Below are 21,672 nucleotides of genomic sequence, written 5' to 3' on the forward strand. Positions count from 1 at the left end.
CCGACGGCGCGAAGCGCCTAGCTTGCTAGGGGGGTCCGGGGGCATGCCCCCCCGGAAAATTTTGAAAAAAAGGATGCAAAATGGTGCAATCTGGTGCATTCTGAGGATGATCATTACCAGTTTCAGGCAGCAGATTTTTTCACTGATTAATACCCCAAAAATTGAAACTCAATGTAAAATAAAGAAATGCATACCTCATTCAATATTTTTATTTTTTGACTGGGGGGGGGGGGGGGGTCCGGAAACCCTAGAACCCACCCACCCCCCCCCCTCGTTGTGGGGGTCAGGGGGCGAAGCCCCCTGAAGCTGACGGGTAGGTCATATTCTGAGATAGGAAAATGGTCGCTCCTTGCATGAAACGGCATAAAATAAGCAATAATAAAAAAAAATTAAATAAGTAAGGTACATGTTTAGGCTAGGGGGGGGTTGCGCAACCCCCATAACCCCCCGGTAGTCCGGCCCTGTTTCTCTGTGTCACTAAGCTGTTACCCGGTTACCTATCACAGCAGGGTTACACTCATTGCATGTCATTTACCAACGACACGCGGGTACATGTATATCGAGTGTGTGCGTGTGCTTGTGACTCTGTGTGTCTAGGTCACACTGATCTCATGTGTCAATGCTGATATGTTAAGCACTGTTCCAAAGCCAACGACGCGATAGATAACGGTACAGATTCATAATTCAACGGTATCTGTATCTGTGGGTTACGTCGCTAGCATCCAGATTGCTGGCTTTGGCGCGACGGGTGGGTGTGCGCAGCGACGTCGTTCACATTTATTTCACCGCTGATACACACAACTTCAGTTACATTTCAGGGTGGCCTTCTTACTATGGATAAGGGGGTATAACTATGAGGAATGAGGCTGGTAATGGGTGCTACAACCAGTGTTTATAATGATAAAGGAGAATAAAAAGGAAGATTTGGAAAGCCCATCCCATAACATCCCAAAGCACCATTAGGAAGGTGAAACCCACAGTGCCTCCTCGATCCCAGCATATGAATCATGTTTGATTCTTTCAAAGCTTGATGAAGAAAGCAATAGGGCCAGCAAAACAAATAACAGACTGACAGAAAGAAAGACTTGACAGATTGAAAAAGGAAAGAAATAAAGAAAGAAAAAGACAAAAATAGTAAGAAAGAAAGAGCAAGAAATTCACAGATGAATAATAACATACAGAACAAATACAGGCTTTTGCACAAAAGCCTACACACACACACACACACACCAAAAGAAACACTGATTATTGCTATTTGTTTCTTTTCTTCGTAACGTTGCAATTGTTTTAAACAGTGTTTAGTCATGTCTTGAACAAAATATGAACACAAATATGTTGTAATCTTGTCCATGAGTATGCCAATTTTAAGAATGTTTTGCAGTACTTAACATTTATTGCACTTAGCCCTGGTAAAAAGGGTTAACAACAAAATGGTACAACAGTACAGTAAATGTGTAACCTTTTGTTACTAAACACATTCTCACAGAACTTTGGAATGACAAAAAATACTTTTATCTTTCATGTTCTGTTTTATAACACTCCAGAGCTAATTCACATACCAATAATCTGTGGCACTTACATAAATATTCATGCATGTGTTTTTATCCAGATGGACAGACACACATTTATATGCGTACACACACACACACACATCCAGTGGCACACACACACCCACACACACACACATCCAGTGGCACACACACACCCACACACAGTAACACACACACGCACACAAACTCTCACTTCACACATTTTTTACCAATTTGTCAAGCTCTTGTCATTATCTGTTTGTCCAGGTTAACCATTCAACAACTAAGGTGTAAGTATACATGTAGTAGTATCTTTTGTTGCCATTCTTTTACAACTGTCATGATTTCTCAAATTACAAACACACTTGCAAACTGCTGTACGTTCCTGATCATTTTTGCGAAGTCCACAATCTCATCCTCACTTTTCTTTTACAGTCAGGGCTTCCCCGAGGGAATTCCAGATTTTGTAGTCATTGGACTTGTATTCTCGCCCTGTTGACGAAAAAAGGTTGAGGTAAAGTAATGAAAACATCAGCATGTGAATACAGAGAGACAGACAGACAGACAGTAAGATGCTCAGCCCCTGATAGAAAGAGCAACTGACAGACAGACAGACAGTGACATGGTCAGTCCCTGATAGACAGAAAGACCATGCAACTAACAGGCAGACCAATGGACAAACATACAGACAGGCATATTCACTCACACACACACATGCATTCTCACACACATGAACACAAGAAAACACACACACACACACACACAGACACCTGCCTCCCTCTTTTCCCTTTATACAAGTTATAGGCACAACCAACTACAGATTCATATACAACACCCCTTTCAAATTTATACTGAAGCAAATATACACACCCTGCACCCACCCATCCACGCATGCATGCACACACACACGCACACACACACACACACACCTGTGGTCAGTTTGAATTTTGTGGCTGGCGACACCTGCACTGACCGAGGGTCGACATGGCAACCAGTGTGTGTGAACTCTGGCACCATGAAGTAAAGCTGAAACAAGACCAAGACAAACGCAAATGTTGTACATGTACAATTAAATGAATGCACGTACATGTAAACCTATTCATGTCGTTTACACTGATTCACTAGAGAGAATCACTTTGAACGTCATAAATACAAGTGTGCAAGTAAATTTTTCATTGAGGAAAAAATCTCTTAAAAAAGTTTCTCTCAACAATTGTTGTTGCTGTTGTTTTTGTTATAATCATTGCTTTTATTGTTGTTATCAAGTAGTTTGGTTGTGCAATCAGGTAGCTGTTTGATTGCTTTATTGCTTCCCTTGCTTTTCTTTTATATTTACCACTTTGAGGAATAGAGAACTACTTTTATATTTACCACTTTGAGGAATAGAGAACTACTTTTATATTTACCACTTTGAGGAATAGAGAACTTCTTTCTTTCTGATTATACTGTCGAACCTGCCCTTTCCACAACCATCACCGCAAAGGAGTGTTGACCAAGTTTTTATGCATATAATTCACCTTGCCAACATACCGAGCCTCCTGTCCATAACAACCACTTTTGGTCGGTATCTTGAGCTGTCGTTATAGACAGGTTTGACTGTACCTGTTGTTTTATCCCATCTTCTCTCACCTGGCAGTAATATTTTTCTATATATACACACCTTGCCATACCGACCATCTGTCTATAACAACCATGTCGGTCTCTTGAGTAGTGGTTATAGACAGGTTATAAACCTGTTGTTTCATCCCATGTTTTCTCACCTGGCAGTAAGAGTTAAGGCCGACACAGAACTGGTCTTCAGGTGAGCTGGCCGCTATGCTCTTACTCTTGTCCCCCATGTAGACAGTGGCCGTCAGAGACACCTCCAGCGTCTTGTTTGGGAATTTTTGACCTACAAACAACAAAACCTGCCTACTACACACACACGTTAACCCTTTGGGCACAAACAGCTATAACAGTGTGATTGTTACCGTGATGCACAACAGCTTGTACTACATGTTGCTGCTAGCTTTCCACCGGGAGTAAGCGACCCGAATTTCCCAGCGATGGGACAATAAAGTATTGAAAATGAAAATGAAATGAAAATGTACCACATTCTACTGGGTCACCTCTTTCCGTTACAAGATACTAACTTTGCTTGCATGACGTTTTGTTTCTTTTTCTAATTCTCTGATTGCTTGACCCTCTACTTGACTCCCCTTACTTTCCCTCCTTCCGATCCCCCCTCCCCACCTATCCCCCCCAACAACAAACAGCCATTCCTTGCCCCAAAACCATTCAAACCATTCCTCACCATAACTAAGAGAAATAATGGAATAGGGTCCTTACCTATATTCCAGACAACAATCCTCCTGTCTGGTGAGACAGTGACCCCACCCTGTGAGGGAGATGAGTCCACTGACTGAACAGGAGGCCTGAGAAATGTTTAATCACGTTACAAACACGTAAAATGGTATTTAGAATAAAAAGAGGCTTCATAAATCATGGACAAACAGCTTTTTCTTTTTAAACTGAAATCGGGTTCAGGTTCCACAGAACATGTACTCTTATTCTCCCTCTTGCACACCTTCGCATGCCATGCTAAGGTGCAGAGGATTTTTTCCAAGCTGATCGATTCACTGAAAAGACATATTAGACAACTACCAGAGAAGCACATGGATTGCTTTAATTAAACCACGATATCTTGTCCTGTGTATATACAGGGGCGGACCCAGGGGGGGGTTCCTGGGTGCCCGGAACCCCCCCCCCCCCCCCACCCCCATCCGTTTTTAATTTTTATTTTTTTAATTTTTTTTTTTAGTAAAAAAATAAAGGGCTTGTGCTTTCCTTCCTTCCAAATGCAACATGCTTGAAACTGACGAGAAACTCAAAGGAGAGGCCTCCGATTGACCTAAAAAAATAAAAGTCCTTCATCATCGGGGGGGCTTCGCCCCCCAGACACCCCACCAGGGCTTTGCCCCCGGGGCCTAAGCGGCCCCTGGACCCCTGCTCCAAATTGGAACCCCCCCCTTATCCACAACTAGGTCCGCCCCTGATATATACATTTTCAGTGGATCCAGCTTTCAAACGCACACACACACACACACACACACACACACACACACAAAAACACACATGCACTTACCCATTCAACAGTGGAATCTGCAACTCGCAGTAGTCGAAAGTGTTTCGTATCTGATCGCTGAGTTTTAACAACACGGACACCTGGAGTTTTCCATCTTCTGGCTGAAAAGAAAATATTACACTACTATACATGAAACAAGCTAGAAAAGTTGCAAACAGCAGAAAACATGAAAGGGAAGAGGGTTGGGTGTGGAGTGGGTAGGGAAGTCACAAACTGTATTGTCAGAATAAGGACAGTATTTGCCACTTTTTAACTATCTTTCAAATACTAAAATACAAACCAGTTAATTGCATACCTGAATCAGCTACATTACAACACACAAGAACAAAGTATGAAAAACCATTTCACCCCAATAAAAATGAATACAACCAACAAAATCAAAACACATGCATCCCAGCACACGTGCCACACAAAACATCGACACCCATCCATCATACACACATGAACACAGAAGAAAATTGTCTGACCTTCATCGTGTATGAACCAAATATGGGCAACTCTTGCAGATGGCTCGCTGAGTAGTGACACAATGTGAAATTCTCTGATGGAGGAGAGAAACGGATTCTGCGAGGGGCAGGAACTCCAGCGCTGGCCTTGTTATCTGAAAATGATCATTTATAAGTGGGGATCAGACATATTTTATTTTCATCGCAACTTTGCAAGTGGAGAAACACATAATCTCATAACAAAACAAGTCGCGTAAGGCGAAAATACAATATTTAGTCAAGTAGCTGTCGAACTCACAGAATGAAACTGAACGCAATGCCATTTTACTCGTAGCATCGTCAGGCCACCGCTCATGGCAAAGGCAGTGAAATTGACAAGAAGAGCGGGGTAGTAGTTGCGCTAAGAAGGATAGCACGCTTTTCTGTACCTCTCTTTGTTTTAACTTTCTGAGCGTGTTTTTAATCCAAACATATCATATCTATATGTTTTTGGAATCAGGAACCGACAAGGAATAAGATGAAAGTGTTTTTAAATTGATTTGGACAATTTAATTTTGATAATAATTTTTATATATTTAATTTTCAGAGCTTGTTTTTAATCCGAATATAACATATTTATATGTTTTTGGAATCAGCAAATGATGGAGACTAAGATAAACGTAAATTTGGATCGTTTTATAAATTTTTAATTTTTTTTACAATTTTCCGATTTTTAATGACCAAAGTCATTAATTAATTTTTAAGCCACCACGCTGAAATGCAATACCGAAGTCCGGGCTTCGTCGAAGATTACTTGACCAAAATTTGAACCAATTTGGTTGAAAAATGAGGGCGTGACAGTGCCGCCTCAACTTTCACGAAAAGCCGGATATGACGTCATCAAAGACATTTATCAAAAAAATGAAAAAAACGTTCGGGGATTTCATACCCAGGAACTCTCATGTCAAATTTCATAAAGATCGGTCCAGTAGTTTAGTCTGAATCGCTCTACACACACACACACACACACACACATGCACACACGCACACACGCACACACGCACATACACCACGACCCTCGTTTCGATTCCCCCTCGATGTTAAAATATTTAGTCAAAACTTGACTAAATATAAAAAGAAAACAGAGCAGGTGCTCAATTACAAATGTAAGTGTATTACCAATGAAATAAACACACACCCACAGAAAAACAGACAGACAGCTACACACACACGTCTGCTCAAGCAAATGGGCTAAATGTTATGCACGCTGCTGCAATCTTGCGTGAACTCGCATGTCAAACTACACATGCACAGATAATATGAACATGTCAATCTTTTCTGGCAAAATGTTAATCCGTAGCATTATTCATTAAAAAGATCTACTCAATGTAAATACAAATTAACAAATGATGCCACTATTTCAGAAGTTCAAAAGTACTAACCAGGCATATAAAGAAGCAATTAGTGATGTCATTATTTCAGAAATTCAAAACAACGAACCAGGCAGAGGCATGGAGTCAGCGCTGAGGACACAAGGGTGAGTGGTCAGCTGATCCAGAGCGATGCTGGGACTGTCGGGGGCGTGGCTAACGTTCAGAATAATGTCAGGTGACACCCCCTCCAGTTCCGCTCGACACAACACTGACCCGTACACCTCCATGGCATCCCTCATCTCTTCCTGGTTGCACTGAATGAAGATGAAAGGTTCTATAGTAGCGATCAGATAAGTAACACTTTCGACTAGATTCCACTGTTGAATGGATAAGTGTATGTGTACGTGCGTGCGTGCATGCGTGCGTGCGTGCGTGCGTGTGTGTGTTTGTGTTTGAAAGCTGGATCCACTGGAAATGTACACAGGACAAATTTTGTGCTTTAATTAAAACAATCCATGTGCTTCTCTGGTAGTTGTCTAATATTACTTTTCAGTGTATTAGCTTGAAAAAAATCCTCTGCACCTTAGCATGGCAAGAGGGAGAATAAGAGTACATGTTCAGTGGAACCTGAACCCACAAATTCCAAAAATAACTCTGTTGGGTTTGTATGGGCTAAGAGTGAATATCCTTGCTTTTACTGGGACAAACATTGGAGGGGCTATGATGAAAGATTCTTTAGTTTCTTAGTAACTACTCAGACAAAATTCCAAATATAACTGTTGGGTTTGCTTCGGCTAAGAGTGAATATCCTTGCTCTTAGTTTTACTGAGACAAACATTGGAGGGGCCAATCAATAGCGAGGGGTGTGTCTGAAACACGTAGACAGGAGCACGCGTGAATTTATTTGTCCCTGAAAAAGCAAGGGTAATTCACAGCCAATACAAACCCGACAGAGTTATTTCCGAACATCGTCTATTTTCACAAACAGTCCACTTCCTCAGTGCTAGCCTTCCTGTTCAACCCATTCATTTACAATGGAATCCTCCCCCCTTTACCCCCCCCCCCCCCCCCCCCCCAAAGACAAACAACTTTTTTTTTAACTTAGGTTAACACAAAATCAACCTTACCTGCGATGCCCTAATGAATTCTGTTATGCCCAAATAGATGCTAGATTTTCCACGATGTAGCAAAGGCTTCCAAGCCGCTTGCTGAAACATTGAATTTGCCTGCATAACATGATTACCAAAATGTGTAATATTTAAACACAAATATCACTTTTTTCTATGAATGCATGCAGATATGCAACCCATATGCATGCACACAAACAAAATTTACCATTATTATTTCACCACATTTACAATTGCCAAATCAAACACGCAAAACTTACAGAACCCTAAGGGGAGCCTCATTAACAGTTCTGATCTCTTCTTGAAGTTGGCGCCAAAAGAGCCAAACCATCAAAATTAATGTAAACATGTTTTTTTTTCACATGAAAAGGTTAAAAAAATTATTGTTACTGTTTCTCAAAAAAATTCTGTCAAAATCAGTTCTTAAATAGGAGGGCGTCTCAAAATGGGGCAAAATTTACAGAGGTTATGAACAAAAATCTGAGAACACTGGGTCTTAAAAACGGAGAAAGTCTTAAATTGGGGGTTCCACTGTACTCTCACCTTGCAGTATTGGTGTTAACCGGTAATTACCGGTATTTTACCGGTTGAAATGAGAAAATATTCCAAACAAAATTGGCTGCCGGTATGACCTACCGGTTGATTTTTAGAACTACCGGGGTTTTTTTTCGCTAGTAGATCAACAAAACTAGTACTCTGAGTTGGACTCTAACTGCATGGTTCACTGGTTCCAATGACCAGCCTACCGTTTTTTTCTGGACAGTTTGCATTATAAACGTTTGTGTACCGGTTTGAAAAAATACTAGCGCCATCACTGACCTTGTCAGTTTTGTGCAGAGTGACCGGTCTGTTGGTCAGTTTGGCCAGGACGGTGTCAGCACATGTGTCCCTCACACAGCCAAAGGGGGCAGCTTCATTCAGGAATGCTGGCATTTCTGTCAGGCGGGTGGCAAACTGAAATGTTGAGTGCATTACATCTGATTTTTCTATGAAACAGTGCTGCTTTTTTCCTGAACACTAGCACATATGTTCTAAAGAAGAGATTTCCGAAGACCACAAAACAGTTGTATGGCTTGAGCCCATACTCATATTTGGCAGTACTGTCTGTACTTGATCATCAATTTGAAGACAAATACAACAACTGTAACTACATCAAATAACTCTTATTATGTTGTAATCATTGTCTGTCTCCCCAAAAATCTAAGTATGGTTGCCTAAATGGCAGGGTAAAAACGGTCATACACGTAAAAACCTGCTGGTGCAAAAACACGAGTGTACGTGGGAGTTGCAGCCCATTAATGTAGAAGAAGAAGAAGTAATCACTGTCTTTTATCATAATTATTTTGTTACTGTTGTTACCTCTTGGCTTGGAACCCTGAGTGCTTCAGCAAGACTTGAAAGGAGTGCAAATCCCTGAGATATGGTGGGACTGAAACAAATCCACAAATAAGAGTTTTGATTTATGAAATGTGCATACACTTTTGTGCATTTTCACATATCTCAAACTTCTAACACAAATTCAAAACCTTTTAAACTTCACATACTCCATATTTAAGTCAAAGTCCTGAAATATATGGCCAGGCTTGAAAAAGAAAAGCACATTCAAATGGTGTGCACACATTCACCTTTCCGCATAGAACTGTATACATAACAAAAGAAATGAAATGCTGAAATATTTACATATTGATAAGATTGTTGTCATTTGAAGTCTGTTCTTCCACCAGTGGAAGACAGCACAACAGCAACTCTCCCTTTGGAACACACAAGCAAACACAACTCCTCGTTAAAAAAATAACAAATTAACAAATATCAAAAAACAGATGGACTGTAACGTTTTGTTCTGTCACAAATTAAACATTCCAATAACTTACCCTTCTTGTTTTTCGATAACCAATAAAGAAACACTGTCCTGAGAAAATAATCGTAAAGCATCTGATACTATATCAGACATAAAATTGTTTGAACTATCTGAACGATTCAGTGATTGTTACAATGTTTTATCACTTTTCATTCTAATATCACCATTCACAGATCTCTCTTTTCTTTTGGAGGGTTATCAATTATTTCTGAGTACACATGTTTCACAGTTTTGTCAAAAATTACCTGCTGCAAAACAACAAGGGGCCAGATTTCTCCTTCGTCTGTTTTGATTTTGAACACTGGCTTCTGCAGTATTTCCCTGCAACTGTCTCTTTCTGCCACAAACTAAAAAGAAAACCCAAACAAAAACATTGGTTAATTCATACATAGACTATAGGGATTGTTCAAGCATGGGGCTAAGACTAACATCTCCATCTTAACAGCTCTCTGCTACAAACTAATAGTAATAATTAATAACAAGCGCATAAATCTAGGGAGCTGAAAAAAATAATATATTGTCTCTTTATTATTATTATCTTAAGTTTTTGTAATCTAGTTCTGTTTCACATCAATGACTTCTAAAAACCAACTCACCAGTCATACAATACACCACCCATCTCTCTCTCTCTCTCTCTCTCTCTCTCTCTCTCTCTCTCTCTCTCTCTCTCTCTCTCTCAAAATCCTTTCCGGCCATGCACCGAGTGCTTTCATTACAAAATTTAAAGCCAAACCAAGCCGAAAATTCAACGTCCCCATTCCACGGATAGATCTCTTTAAATCAAGTTTAGCTTATTCTGGCAGCGTTTTGTGGAATTCTCTCCCGGAATCAGTTCGAGTCCCAACAAGTCTCAATACTTTCAAAACACACCTCTCATTACATTTAATGTCAAATTACGAAAAGTCACAGTGATGGAAGACTTCGTACTGATTATTTTCATATTGATCATATCTGTCCATAAAGCATCAGTGTTTCATAACGCAAGAATGTATGTATAGCCTACAACGAGTATATAGTCATGTGAATAGTTTTTCTGCCTTTTTTTTATCTTTCTTTATTTTTTTTATTTTTTTGCTGTGTCATGCTTATCTTTTGTAATTGTTTTACGTTTGTATATATATATGTATTTAAGATTAGAATAGTCCCTCTCTGGGCGAGGGCTGGTTGAAACAAGAAGGGCAAAGCCCATACGACTCACATGCTTGACCTTGACCTTTACATGACCTTGACCTTCAGGGTCAAGGTCAAATAACTAAACCTAGCAATGACATCATACACTAAGAACTGCTTTACACATTTTTCCTACCAAAATACATGTGACCTTGACCCAAGGTCAAGGTCATCCAAGGTCATGCAACACAAAGCTGTTAATTCAAGACATAGGAAGTACAATGGTGTTTATTGGCTCTTTCTACCATGAGATATGGTCACTTTTAGTGGTTCACTACCTTATTTTGGTCACATTTCATAAGGGTCAAAGTGACCTTGACCTTGATCATATGTGACCAAATGTGTCTCATGATGAAAGCATAACATGTGCCCCACATAATTTTTAAGTTTGAAACAGTTATCTTCCATAGTTCAGAGTCAAGGTCACTTCAAAATATGTATACAATCCAACTTTGAAGAGCTCCTGTGACCTTGACCTTGAAGCAAGGTAAACCAAACTGGTATCAAAAGATGGGGCTTACTTTGCCCTATATATCATATATAGGTGAGGTATTGAATCTCAAAAACTTCAGAGAAAATGGGAAAAATGTGAAAAATAGCTGGTTTTTTGGGAACATTTATGGCCCCTGCGACCTTGACCTTGAAGCAAGGTCAAGATGCTATGTATGTTTTTTGGGGCCTTGTCATCATACACCATCTTGCCAAATTTGGTACTGATAGACTGAATAGTGTCCAAGAAATATCCAACGTTAAAGTTTTCCGGACGGACGTCCGGACGGACGGACGGACGGACGACTCGGGTGAGTACATAGACTCACTTTTGCTTCGCATGTGAGTCAAAAAAGCTCTTCTGTGTTGCTTTTGCCACAACCCTCGTAAAATAAAATTTGATTTCATTTGATTTGATCTCTCGATCTCTCTCTCTCTCTCTCTCTCAAACATACACAAATGTAGCACCTTTTTTCCTGCAGGGCCAAAACCAACTTCTTGCACCAACAATCGCGCCATCTGAGGATCTGGCAACACCCCCACATAACCTTCCCCGGATGCTCGTTTGGCTTGCTTCTCTACAGTCGGGAATTTTCTGAAACAGTAAATTTTGATTCATTAAAAATTCAACAGTGTGATGTGGATCTAGAAATTCAATTGATGCATTCACAAAGATTCTCGCACATCTCTTATGATTGAAAATAATAAAGAGCATGGATCAAGCTCTGAGATTTCTATATATATTCTGATCTGGTCCAAATGAATGCTGTTACAATGTGTCCAAAAATGATTAATTCATATCAAGCTTTTCATCCTACTGATGAAAATGGCTAATACAATGTAATGCAATTTATTTTTGTTGTATTGGAACCTCATCAGATCATATTCAAGCAGCAGTCAATAATTACATTCAATCTTAATCATGTGCATTCATCTTGTAAGAAACATGCACATACGGACAGCAAAATTGCTGAACACAAGTTTACTTTAATTCACAACTACAAAAACCAATCCTTCCAAACTTTGTCTCATCTCAGAAAATACAACTTACAAAGACAATTCTGCCAACCTGAAAAAAATACACGTGCAGTGAAACAATTCACCCATCCCAGAGGTTCTGAAGTTAGAACAGAGCAACTGAGAAAGGAGCTTCTTCAAGAGGATTTTTGTTTGTTTGTTTGCTTAACGCCCAGCCGACCACAAAGGGCCATATCAGGGCGGTGCTGCTTTGACATTTAACGTGCGCCACACACAAGACAGAAGTCGCAGCACAGGCTTCATGTCTCACCCAGTCACATTATTCTGACACCGGACCAACCAGTCCTTGCACTAACCCCATAATGCCAGACGCCAGGCGGAGCAGCCACTAGATTGCCAATTAAGTCTTAGGTATGACCCGGCCGGGGTTCGAACCCACGACCTCCCGATCACGGGGCGGACGCCTTACCACTAGGCCAACAGTGGCGGTTTCTTCAAGAGGAGGATCGAAGTCTTAAACTGGGGGTCTTAACAGGGGGGTTCCGCATATATATATCAGTTAAAATGTCACCTTGTGAATAACACTTTTGCAGCCTTGTTGGGTGTTCCTGGCAGATGAATGATCCAGACACAGCGCACACTCATCTTGTTCTGTCTTTTCTGATTCACAGCACTCTTTCTCCTGGAACATTGCAACCATGATCAACACTCTCATTTGGATATACCTCACACACACACTCATCTTGATCTGTCTTTGCTGATTCACAGCACTCTTTCTCCTGGAACATTGCAACCATGATCAACACTCTCATTTGGATATAGCTCACACACACACAGACACACACTCATCTTGATCTGTCTTTGTTGATTCACAGCATTCTTTCCCCTGGAACATCAACCATGCATGACCAACATTTTCACTAAGATCACAAAGCTACACACTGTGACACAGATACATACTAATCTTATAAAATCATCTACTTGCTGCATCAAAGATCTCTACTTCCTGGAACATCAAGTGTCATTTTCAGCTTAATTCCCTGAGAATAAACATCTCACACAAACATAAAGACACATGTAAATGTCCACACAGTCATAGACATACACGCTTTGATACAGGCACACACACACACACACACACACACACACACACACACACACACACACACACACATATATTTGCTTTTTACATACGCGGGTATATATAATATATATAAGTATGTACGCATGCTCTCATACACACAGACACAAAACACAATAACAAAGACACAAAAACACACAGACTTCAAAATTACCCGAATGGTAGCAATAGCATACCTGCACTCAAAAACACCCGTTTTTTACAACAGTTTAAATTAATTGTGAATCTTTTCGTCATTGCTACATTAGCTCAGTAGTGAGATTAATTTTGGACTACACTCTTATTAAACACCCATACCTCACATTCAAAACTAATTGTCACTTGCATCCATGCTGATTCATACAGTATCAGATTCTAACAGTAACATTGCATGGTCAGTTATAGCTGCAGTCTGTCACACCCACTTCTACTCTAGCTTTTATGCTGCTCAAAGTCTAAAATGACCCTTATCAGTCATATCAAGGCCTCTTAAACATATTTGTACCCCCCAAAAGTTCACTTACAACCCAAATAAACGCAACCTTATCTTCCTGGGTCACTATGCACCGTCCAGAACTTTGAAAGAACGAAATTGAAAGTCAGAACTCTTCTTTCTGGAAGATCACAGCTCAAGGGAGGCCATCCCTATGCGTTGGAGCTCTCATACCATTGAGTCGTCAAAAGTACACTTTCCCATTTCCGTGGAGAGGAGAACGAAAGCCATGCTACGATTAATTTGGCACAATCTTCGAGCTCCTTTGCATAGTGCAAAATCTGCAACATCAATCGGCTCACCAAGCATACTTCCAGTTGTACAGAATGTCCAGACAAGAACGTTTTCTGTTTCCAGCGCGGCAAGATTGAAACAAAGTAAGATTTCATGCGGTCAAGATTCGTCTGCTCTGCCCTTGCTTGTACTTACGTCAATGTTGTTTGTAGTGCTTACAAGTTACATGAGTTAATGCATTTTTCTTTGTAAACCGGTATGCTTTGTATGTAATATGTAATACACACAGTCAGTCATATTCGCACACACACACACACACACACACACACACACACACACACACACATCACACTAACACTTACACACATGAACAAATTAAAACAATACTAACACACATTTTTTTTTTTTTTTTTTTAATTTTATTTTTTCTCTTTATTTATATAGCGCCTTATCCGAAGTTCAAAGCGCTTTATGCCGTGTGAGATGGAATTTTTTACACAATATATCACGCATTCACATCGACCAGCAAACCTCAAGCCTGTTAGGCGAATGTTCACCTTTCGCGGCCTTTATTCCAAGTCACACGGGTATTTGATGGACATTTTTATCTATGCCTATACAATTTTGCCAGGAAAGACCCTTTTGTCAATCGTGGGATCTTTAACGTGCACACCCCAATATAGTGTACACGAAGGGACCTCGGTTTTTCGTCTCATCCGAAAGACTAGCACTTGAACCCACCATCTAGGTTAGGAAAGGGGGGAGAAAATAGCGGCCCGACCCAGGGTCGAACACGCAACCTCTCGATTCCGAGCGCAAGTGCGTTACCACTCGGCCACCCAGTCCTTGTACTAACATACTAACGCTGATGGGGTGTATGTCGACCAAAAGAATGGGATTCCCTTCAGGGTGTAGTTCCATTCTGATAAGCATCGCTACACGGCTATTGCCAGTTGTCTCTCTGACCGGTGTCACGATTTCATCTTTCGCCTGTGTACATATTTCCCATGTCAGTTTCTTGCATGTGAAGAAAATTGGTGGTGAAATGTAATAGATTTCACCCCCCAAATCGATTTATTCGAAAACGTGCACAGAGTGGTTACGTCCCTTGAGTAAGAAGGGAAACATTTTAGGATGAATCAAATTTCTAAGTTAAATAAAAAAAATTGGTTGGACAAATTTGGCCCCATGAATGTAAGGTACACAAGGTCGCTCATCAGTACTATCGAAGGGTGGTTTTTTGTTCAGTGTAGAGTTTATACTAGATCAACGAGGCCGAGAATCGAAATATCACCACGGCGAAAGATGAAAACGTCACACCGGACGCTACAGTCCTACGCGAATCTATCAAAAAAAAATACAGAGTTATCTCCCATATGTTTTTCACGAGCACTGATCTAAATTTGACGGTACTACTTGTCTCCGAAAACCCCCCAAAACCTCATCAGAAATAAGAAAATTCGTCCTTAGATCATGTTTTGTTACATTATTGGTTGCAATCATGACTTATATTTGCAACTTTCACAGTTCATGGCTTTATTTTTGTGTTTGTGCGAGGATTTACGAAGGAGCGGAAGCACTAATCACATGACGTCATCAATACTTGTGCTTTCAAGTAACAAGAGTTACCTCCCTTGCATTGAAATTGTTGCATCGATTTCGTCGATAATCCGGCTCTCAACACAAATATAAGGGTGCATGTAGCATGAATCAGGCTTACTTTTCACAGGCATGTCCAATACTTCACTTTGAAGATAGAATTAGTTAGTCTAGATGGGGTTTTCGGAGGTTTTCGGAGACAAGTAGTACCCAAATTTGAGATCAGTGTTCGCGAGACGAAAATGATTGCAGATTGGCCGACTTCGACAGTGATCTCCGTTCTGTTCTTCACAATTATGATAAAGACATCGTTCTAAGGTCAAAACAATTCGAAATTTTGGGACTGCTGCCGGAAGAAGACCGTAATATATGGTTTCATCACTGTCAACTGGTTACAGAAAAAATCTTCTGCTCCAGTGAGCGCCGAAACCAAACGGTTGATTATTGATATGACAGTTGATATGACACTTTTGCCATATTTAGAGTTGTTTGCACAGTAAATACAGCCGCGAAAAATAGTTCGCTTGAAACTGTCTTACATATCAATTCCTTTGTAATTTAAAAATTACAAAACACAATGAAAAATCATTATCGACGATCGCGAATCTATTACAAAAAGCTCTAAATATGTTAAAAAAAAAAATCTGTATGCAGGGAATCCACTACAGGAACTCCACCTACAGGGAATCCCACTCTTTTGGTCGACATAGACTCCATCAGCCATACTAACACGAACACACACACACATGTACACACATACACATTGTCATACACGCTTGTAGGCACTCACATTATTCAGAGAAACAGGCACGTAAGGCCAAAAAAAAAAATAGGTCTGTTTACGGTAACCCGACCGACCCTAGTTTTTCAGCCCAACCCTAATCTTTTTTTTGGATCGTCTGGAGGAAAAAAAACCCGCATCCAAAATAGAGCTGTTTGGGCTCAAACAGCAGACGACAGAAGGGAGGTAAGCTCAAAGTACTGTTTATAGTTATGTTGGGCAAAAACAGGGATTGATGAGAAGAAATGAACTGTGAAACATCATAGAGAGGGGAGAAAAAAAAAAATGGAAAAAAAACCCGACCTACCGACCCTATTTTTTCACCCTATGTTACCGTAAACAGACCTATTTTTTTTGTTGGCCTAAGCACAGTCATAATTTCAGGTGTGCACAGTTCTTTAAAATGTAATACAACTTCATGCAGTCGCTTCATTGTCTAATGTCTTGCCAACAGTTGTAACAGTTGTGTTTTTTCTTTTTGCAGCATCCTTAGTAGAAATACGGTGTACATGTAATGTAAATTGTAGACGTTTCTAATAAGTTTTCTTTATGGTTTCAGTCGAGCAAGTTACAGATGGAAATGTTACAAAGGTGAGTCATCAACTCTGTTGTTGTTATTTTTAATCATTATTCGGTGAATCAATATACAGAGCAAGTTTTGATTGAATGTGGTTTGATGTGCGTTTTTTCCCCCAACAAACAATCAGCAAAAGCCCAGGAATTATCACCCAGACTTATAGTAAAATGATAGGTAAGTCGGATCTGGGTCAAACTTGAAACTGTGTATAGGTCCAAATGTCATGGCTACAAAATAAAATAAAACAATTCAGAAGACCTCCTGCGTGTCAAAACTATCAGGAGTTCAGCTTGTCAGAACAATGCATCAGATAGAAAATATTTATGTGTCAGTAACTGAAGACAAATACCTGATACAGTGGAACCCCCCTTTGAAGATATCTCCAACATTCTGAGAAAATGAGGTCTTAAATAAAAATTAAGAGGGAGTCTTGAAGGTACTGAACTTGTCAAATCCAGGTGCACGGAGCCCCTAGGGCTTTTAGTCATACCTCAGGCAGCTATCCGTTAGAAGAACTACCAAGTTTCATTGACTTGCACCCAAAGAGTCAAGAACTGCGATTTTTTTACGAATCAATTTCGTACTTGGACCCGGCTGGTCTTGGCCTATTTTTGGATCTAAATTTAGATCAGGTAGGTCACCACATGCACATCATGCACAACTGAAAAGACCTGTCACTAGCAAACTATGTCAGACGTCATCATGAGTTTGTGTAAAACAAAATGGAGGCCAGAATCACTCAGTTGAATCGAACTCCGACCAAACACCATGTAATAACTAGGTTAATTTATGCACTCGCGTGAACAAGAAACTGTTGAGCTTCACAGATGTCGTCGTCGGGTAGTTTTGGGTTTGTTTTACTACCATAGGAGGATTTTTGAACTGTAAATGCACTCAGCTGCAACAAAAACGCAAAACGAAGGCTGTGAGCTGCACTGTGCCTTTAATATGGGGGTCAATTTACAGAGGTTATGAACAGAAAATATGAGAAAACAGGGTCTTAAAAGTGAGAGAGTCTTAAATTGGGGGGTCTTAAAATGGGGATTCCACTGTAACAACAATGCTTTTATGACAAAGTGCCTGTTCTTTAATATCTTATAACTCTTTTTCCAGATTGAAGGCAAAATAATGGAGTCTGAGCGTGCCCCGTATGTTTTCAAAGAAGAAGAGCCAAAAGGATGTACTCTTTGTAAAATCCATCCATATCTGAAATATACAGTGAGTATTGTTCTGCTGATAAATATGAGCTGTTGGTTAGTTCAACATAAAAATGAAGTAACTTTTAGGACATTGGAAAATGCCCGTCTGAAGGTTGATCATATCTTTGTTATATTTGTGATTGTCATCATTTTTGACTCACATGCGAAGCAAAACTGAGTCTATGTACTCACCCGAGTCGTCCGTCCGTCCGGACGTCCGTCCGGAAAACTTTAACGTTGGATATTTCTTGGACACTATTCAGTCTATCAGTACCAAATTTGGCAAGATGGTGTATGATGACAAGGCCCCAAAAAACATACATAGCATCTTGACCTTGCTTCAAGGTCAAGGTCGCAGGGGCCATAAATGTTGTCTAAAAAACAGCTATTTTTCACATTTTTCACATTTTCTCTGAAGTTTTTGAGATTGAATACCTCACCTATATATGATATATAGGGCAAATTAAGCCCCATCTTTTGATACCAGTTTGGTTTACCTTGCTTCAAGGTCAAGGTCACAGGAGCTCTTCAAAGTTGGATTGTATACATATTTTGAAGTGACCTTGACCCTGAACTATGGAAGATAACTGTTTCAAACTTAAAAATTATGTGGGGCACATGTTATGCTTTCATCATGAAACACATTTGGTCACATATGATCAAGGTCAAGGTCACTTTGACCCTTATGAAATGTGACCAAAATAAGGTAGTGAACCACTAAAAGTGACCATATCTCATGGTAGAAAGAGCCAATAAGCACGATTGTACTTCCTATGTCTTGAATTAACAGCTTTGTGTTGCATGACCTTGGATGACCTTGACCTTGGGTCAAGGTCACATGTATTTTGGTAGGAAAAATGTGTAAAGCAGTTCTTAGTGTATGTCATTGCTAGGTTTAGTTATTTGACCTTGACTCTGAAGGTCAAGGTCATGTAAAGGTCAAGGTCAAGCATGTGAGTCGTATGGGCTTTGCCCTTCTTGTTTAAAAATATTTTGCAGATTTATTCCAAGAGATGTGGTCTGCATTTCGATAGGTCTTTATTTCCTCATTATTTCTGTTTTACAGCTGTAAAGATCATTGATCAATATAAGGTTGAACTTCTTCTAGTTCTAGTGAATGTTTTATAGTGCCAGTTATGATCACAGGAGCTTGTATCCAATCGCCGGTCGAACATTATTTACTCCTTATTCCATACAGTCTCCTTTCTACTACTATTTACTAAATAGTAGTAGTAAGGGTAAGCATGCAGCAGTAAATAATAAGCATGCAGGAGTAAATAATTATCGACCGATGGTTGGATACAAGCTCCTGATTCTTGATTTTGGAATGTTAGCTGTTTTTCTGTTTCGGATTTCTTTTTGTATTTTTATTTTGATTAGTATTTGATTTATCTGTTCATGTTTTTGACTCACATGCGAAGCAAAAGTGAGTCTATGTACTCACCCGAGTCGTCCGTCCGTCCGTCCGGAAAACTTTAAAAATTATGTGGGGCACATGTTATGCTTTCATCATGAGACACATTTGGTCACATATGATCAAGGTCAAGGTCACTTTGACCCTTATAAAATGTGACCAAAATAAGGTAGTGAACCACTAAAAGTGACCATATCTCATGGTAGAAAGAGCCAATAAGCACCATTGTACTTCCTATGTCTTGAATTAACAGCTTTGTGTTGCATGACCTTGGATGACCTTGACCTTGGGTCAAGGCCACATGTATTTTGGTAGGAAAAATGTGTAAAGCATGCGAGTCGTATGGGCTTTGCCCTTCTTGTTTATCAACTGCTGGCCTTCTATTGATATAAAATGTGTTTTGACAGGATGTCCTGATTTTAAGCCAGTTTCTCAGAGAGGATGGTTGTTTGTTGCCGCGACAAGTGACCGGGGTGTGCTGGGGTCAACAAAGACGGCTTGAAACACTGGTCAACAAAGCACAGAGAGCAGGCGAGTTACTTTGTTTATCATGTACTTCTATTTAGACATTAGTCGAAAGTACATGTCCTCCCAAGAGGCTTTCAGATTACTTTACTGCACTTTGCCGAAACATTGCAATTTTCTTTTTCCGCTCTTTCTGTCCCTCCCTGTTTACATATATAGCGTCTTATTGCAAATATTGTTCTCCTGTCCCTCAAGAAATTCTACTAGACATAACAGAATTGTGACACACAATATTTCCTTTCATTTTGGCCAGTTCCACTCGCTAGAAGTTGTCTAGTCCTGTCTCGTGATTACTGTGATTTTGAGTGTGATTCAAAATGTCCAATGTAAGCCCTGGTAGGAGGAAATACTACGAGTTGGTAGTTAATTATGATGAAGAGCACACCTTACAAGTAAGGACATATAGCTTCTGTCATCCCTTTGTCTGTGAATGAAAGTCGCTTGTTCATTTCAATGCTTGTTATTCTCTCAGGTGCCAGGAGATAAGGTTCCGTACAACTCTCGCTTACTCTATTACACATGTCGTATGCATTAAGAGCGATTACTTCCCTTTGGTTATTTGATAACAAAATATACATGTCATTAAAAGGCCACCTGCAATGTAGAGACACTTGGTTCAACCTATGTGTGTCCTTTCAACACAGGTACCACTGTACATACATGTAAGACTTTACGGACTTTTGCAATTGCTTTTTTTTTCAGGTCTCCTACCACAGTTCAGGCCTGCTCTTAAAAGTGGCAAACCACGCACCAACCACAGGTCCAACTACAAGTGGAAGCGCTATAATGTTTACTTCAGAAACTGATTCTCAGAGTTTTAGGGGTGCGTGTTGCAGTTTCTTACTGATGTGCCTGTGTGTGATAGGAAAGAAAAGAAAGTGTATGTGTAAATATGTTCAAAACAATGTCTGATTAAATGTAGATCAATCTGTCATTGTTTCTGTGTGCATTTCTACTCATGATCAGACATGTGACTTGGAATGATTGTATGAGCGTGTATGTGTGTGCGTTTGTTTGTGTGTGTTGTTCATGGACTTGTGAATCAGTTCTCTGTCTTTGTCACTTTCTCTCTCTCTGTCCCTCTCTCTCATTCTCTCCCTCCCCCCCCCCCCCACCCCCCACCCCCATTGCACACACACACACAAACATCAAGAGTACTAGAAACCTATTTTTCACATTTAATAATAAGCATAAAACATATCACTTAAAGTTTTGATACAGTCATAAAACTTGTCGCTTCTAGTCGACTCTTTTTCTTCCACAGGCAAAAAAACCATAATGTTAACAAGTCGATAAAACTGCTCTGTGGATGTTTCGCGGGTCAATTAAAAAAGTACTTGGCACCGCCTGATATTATTTTCTAGGTTCTTTCTTGCCTCGAATTGATTCCTTGCTTTATTTCCGACGTCTGTAAGTTATCGCTAGGTACTGTGTGTTCTCTAAACTTCTCTGAGATAATATGGACATGAATGTAAATGAATGGTGAATGTTATTGTAGAACATACACATATCAGAATGAAAATGGAATAAAAAACGCTGGCGCTGGACCCGAGTACTCCTCAGACTGGCTCGCTCCCCCAGTATGAAAGTTTTCAATTTTGTCTTGTGCACGTGGATTAAAAAAAAAAAAAAAATTTAAAAAATTATTTATTTATTT

General features: G+C 39.9%; 2 protein-coding genes across 3 annotated transcripts; one reads left to right on the plus strand and one right to left on the minus strand.

Annotated features, from left to right (window-relative positions):
- Nucleotides 1–1,252: 1,252 nt before the first annotated feature.
- Nucleotides 1,253–13,833, minus strand: LOC138951884 (AP-5 complex subunit mu-1-like). 2 transcript variants are annotated; one of them, XM_070323446.1, is made up of 15 exons: nt 13,736–13,833; nt 12,645–12,755; nt 11,564–11,690; nt 9,682–9,783; nt 9,259–9,329; nt 8,938–9,007; nt 8,398–8,532; nt 7,579–7,659; nt 6,579–6,765; nt 5,121–5,254; nt 4,654–4,754; nt 3,858–3,943; nt 3,290–3,420; nt 2,459–2,555; nt 1,253–2,021 (listed from the first exon to the last, which is right to left on the minus strand). In XM_070323446.1, the coding sequence occupies exons 2-15, from the start codon at nt 12,716–12,718 to the stop codon at nt 1,948–1,950; spliced, it is 1,470 nt and encodes a 489-aa protein (XP_070179547.1). In that variant the 5' UTR covers nt 12,719–12,755; nt 13,736–13,833; the 3' UTR covers nt 1,253–1,947. The 2 variants fall into 2 exon arrangements, with proteins under 2 accessions (XP_070179547.1, XP_070179546.1); XM_070323445.1 differs by having other exon boundaries at nt 13,718–13,819.
- Nucleotides 13,826–20,944, plus strand: LOC138951886 (large ribosomal subunit protein mL66-like). Its single transcript, XM_070323447.1, has 5 exons — nt 13,826–14,063; nt 16,860–16,891; nt 17,991–18,095; nt 19,898–20,021; nt 20,718–20,944. The coding sequence occupies exons 1-5, from the start codon at nt 13,841–13,843 to the stop codon at nt 20,819–20,821; spliced, it is 588 nt and encodes a 195-aa protein (XP_070179548.1). The 5' UTR covers nt 13,826–13,840; the 3' UTR covers nt 20,822–20,944.
- The last annotated feature ends 728 nt before the right edge of the window (nt 20,945–21,672 follow it).

This window comes from Littorina saxatilis, linkage group LG17 (assembly GCF_037325665.1).
Source record: "Littorina saxatilis isolate snail1 linkage group LG17, US_GU_Lsax_2.0, whole genome shotgun sequence".
NCBI classification, from domain to species: domain Eukaryota; kingdom Metazoa; phylum Mollusca; class Gastropoda; order Littorinimorpha; family Littorinidae; genus Littorina; species Littorina saxatilis.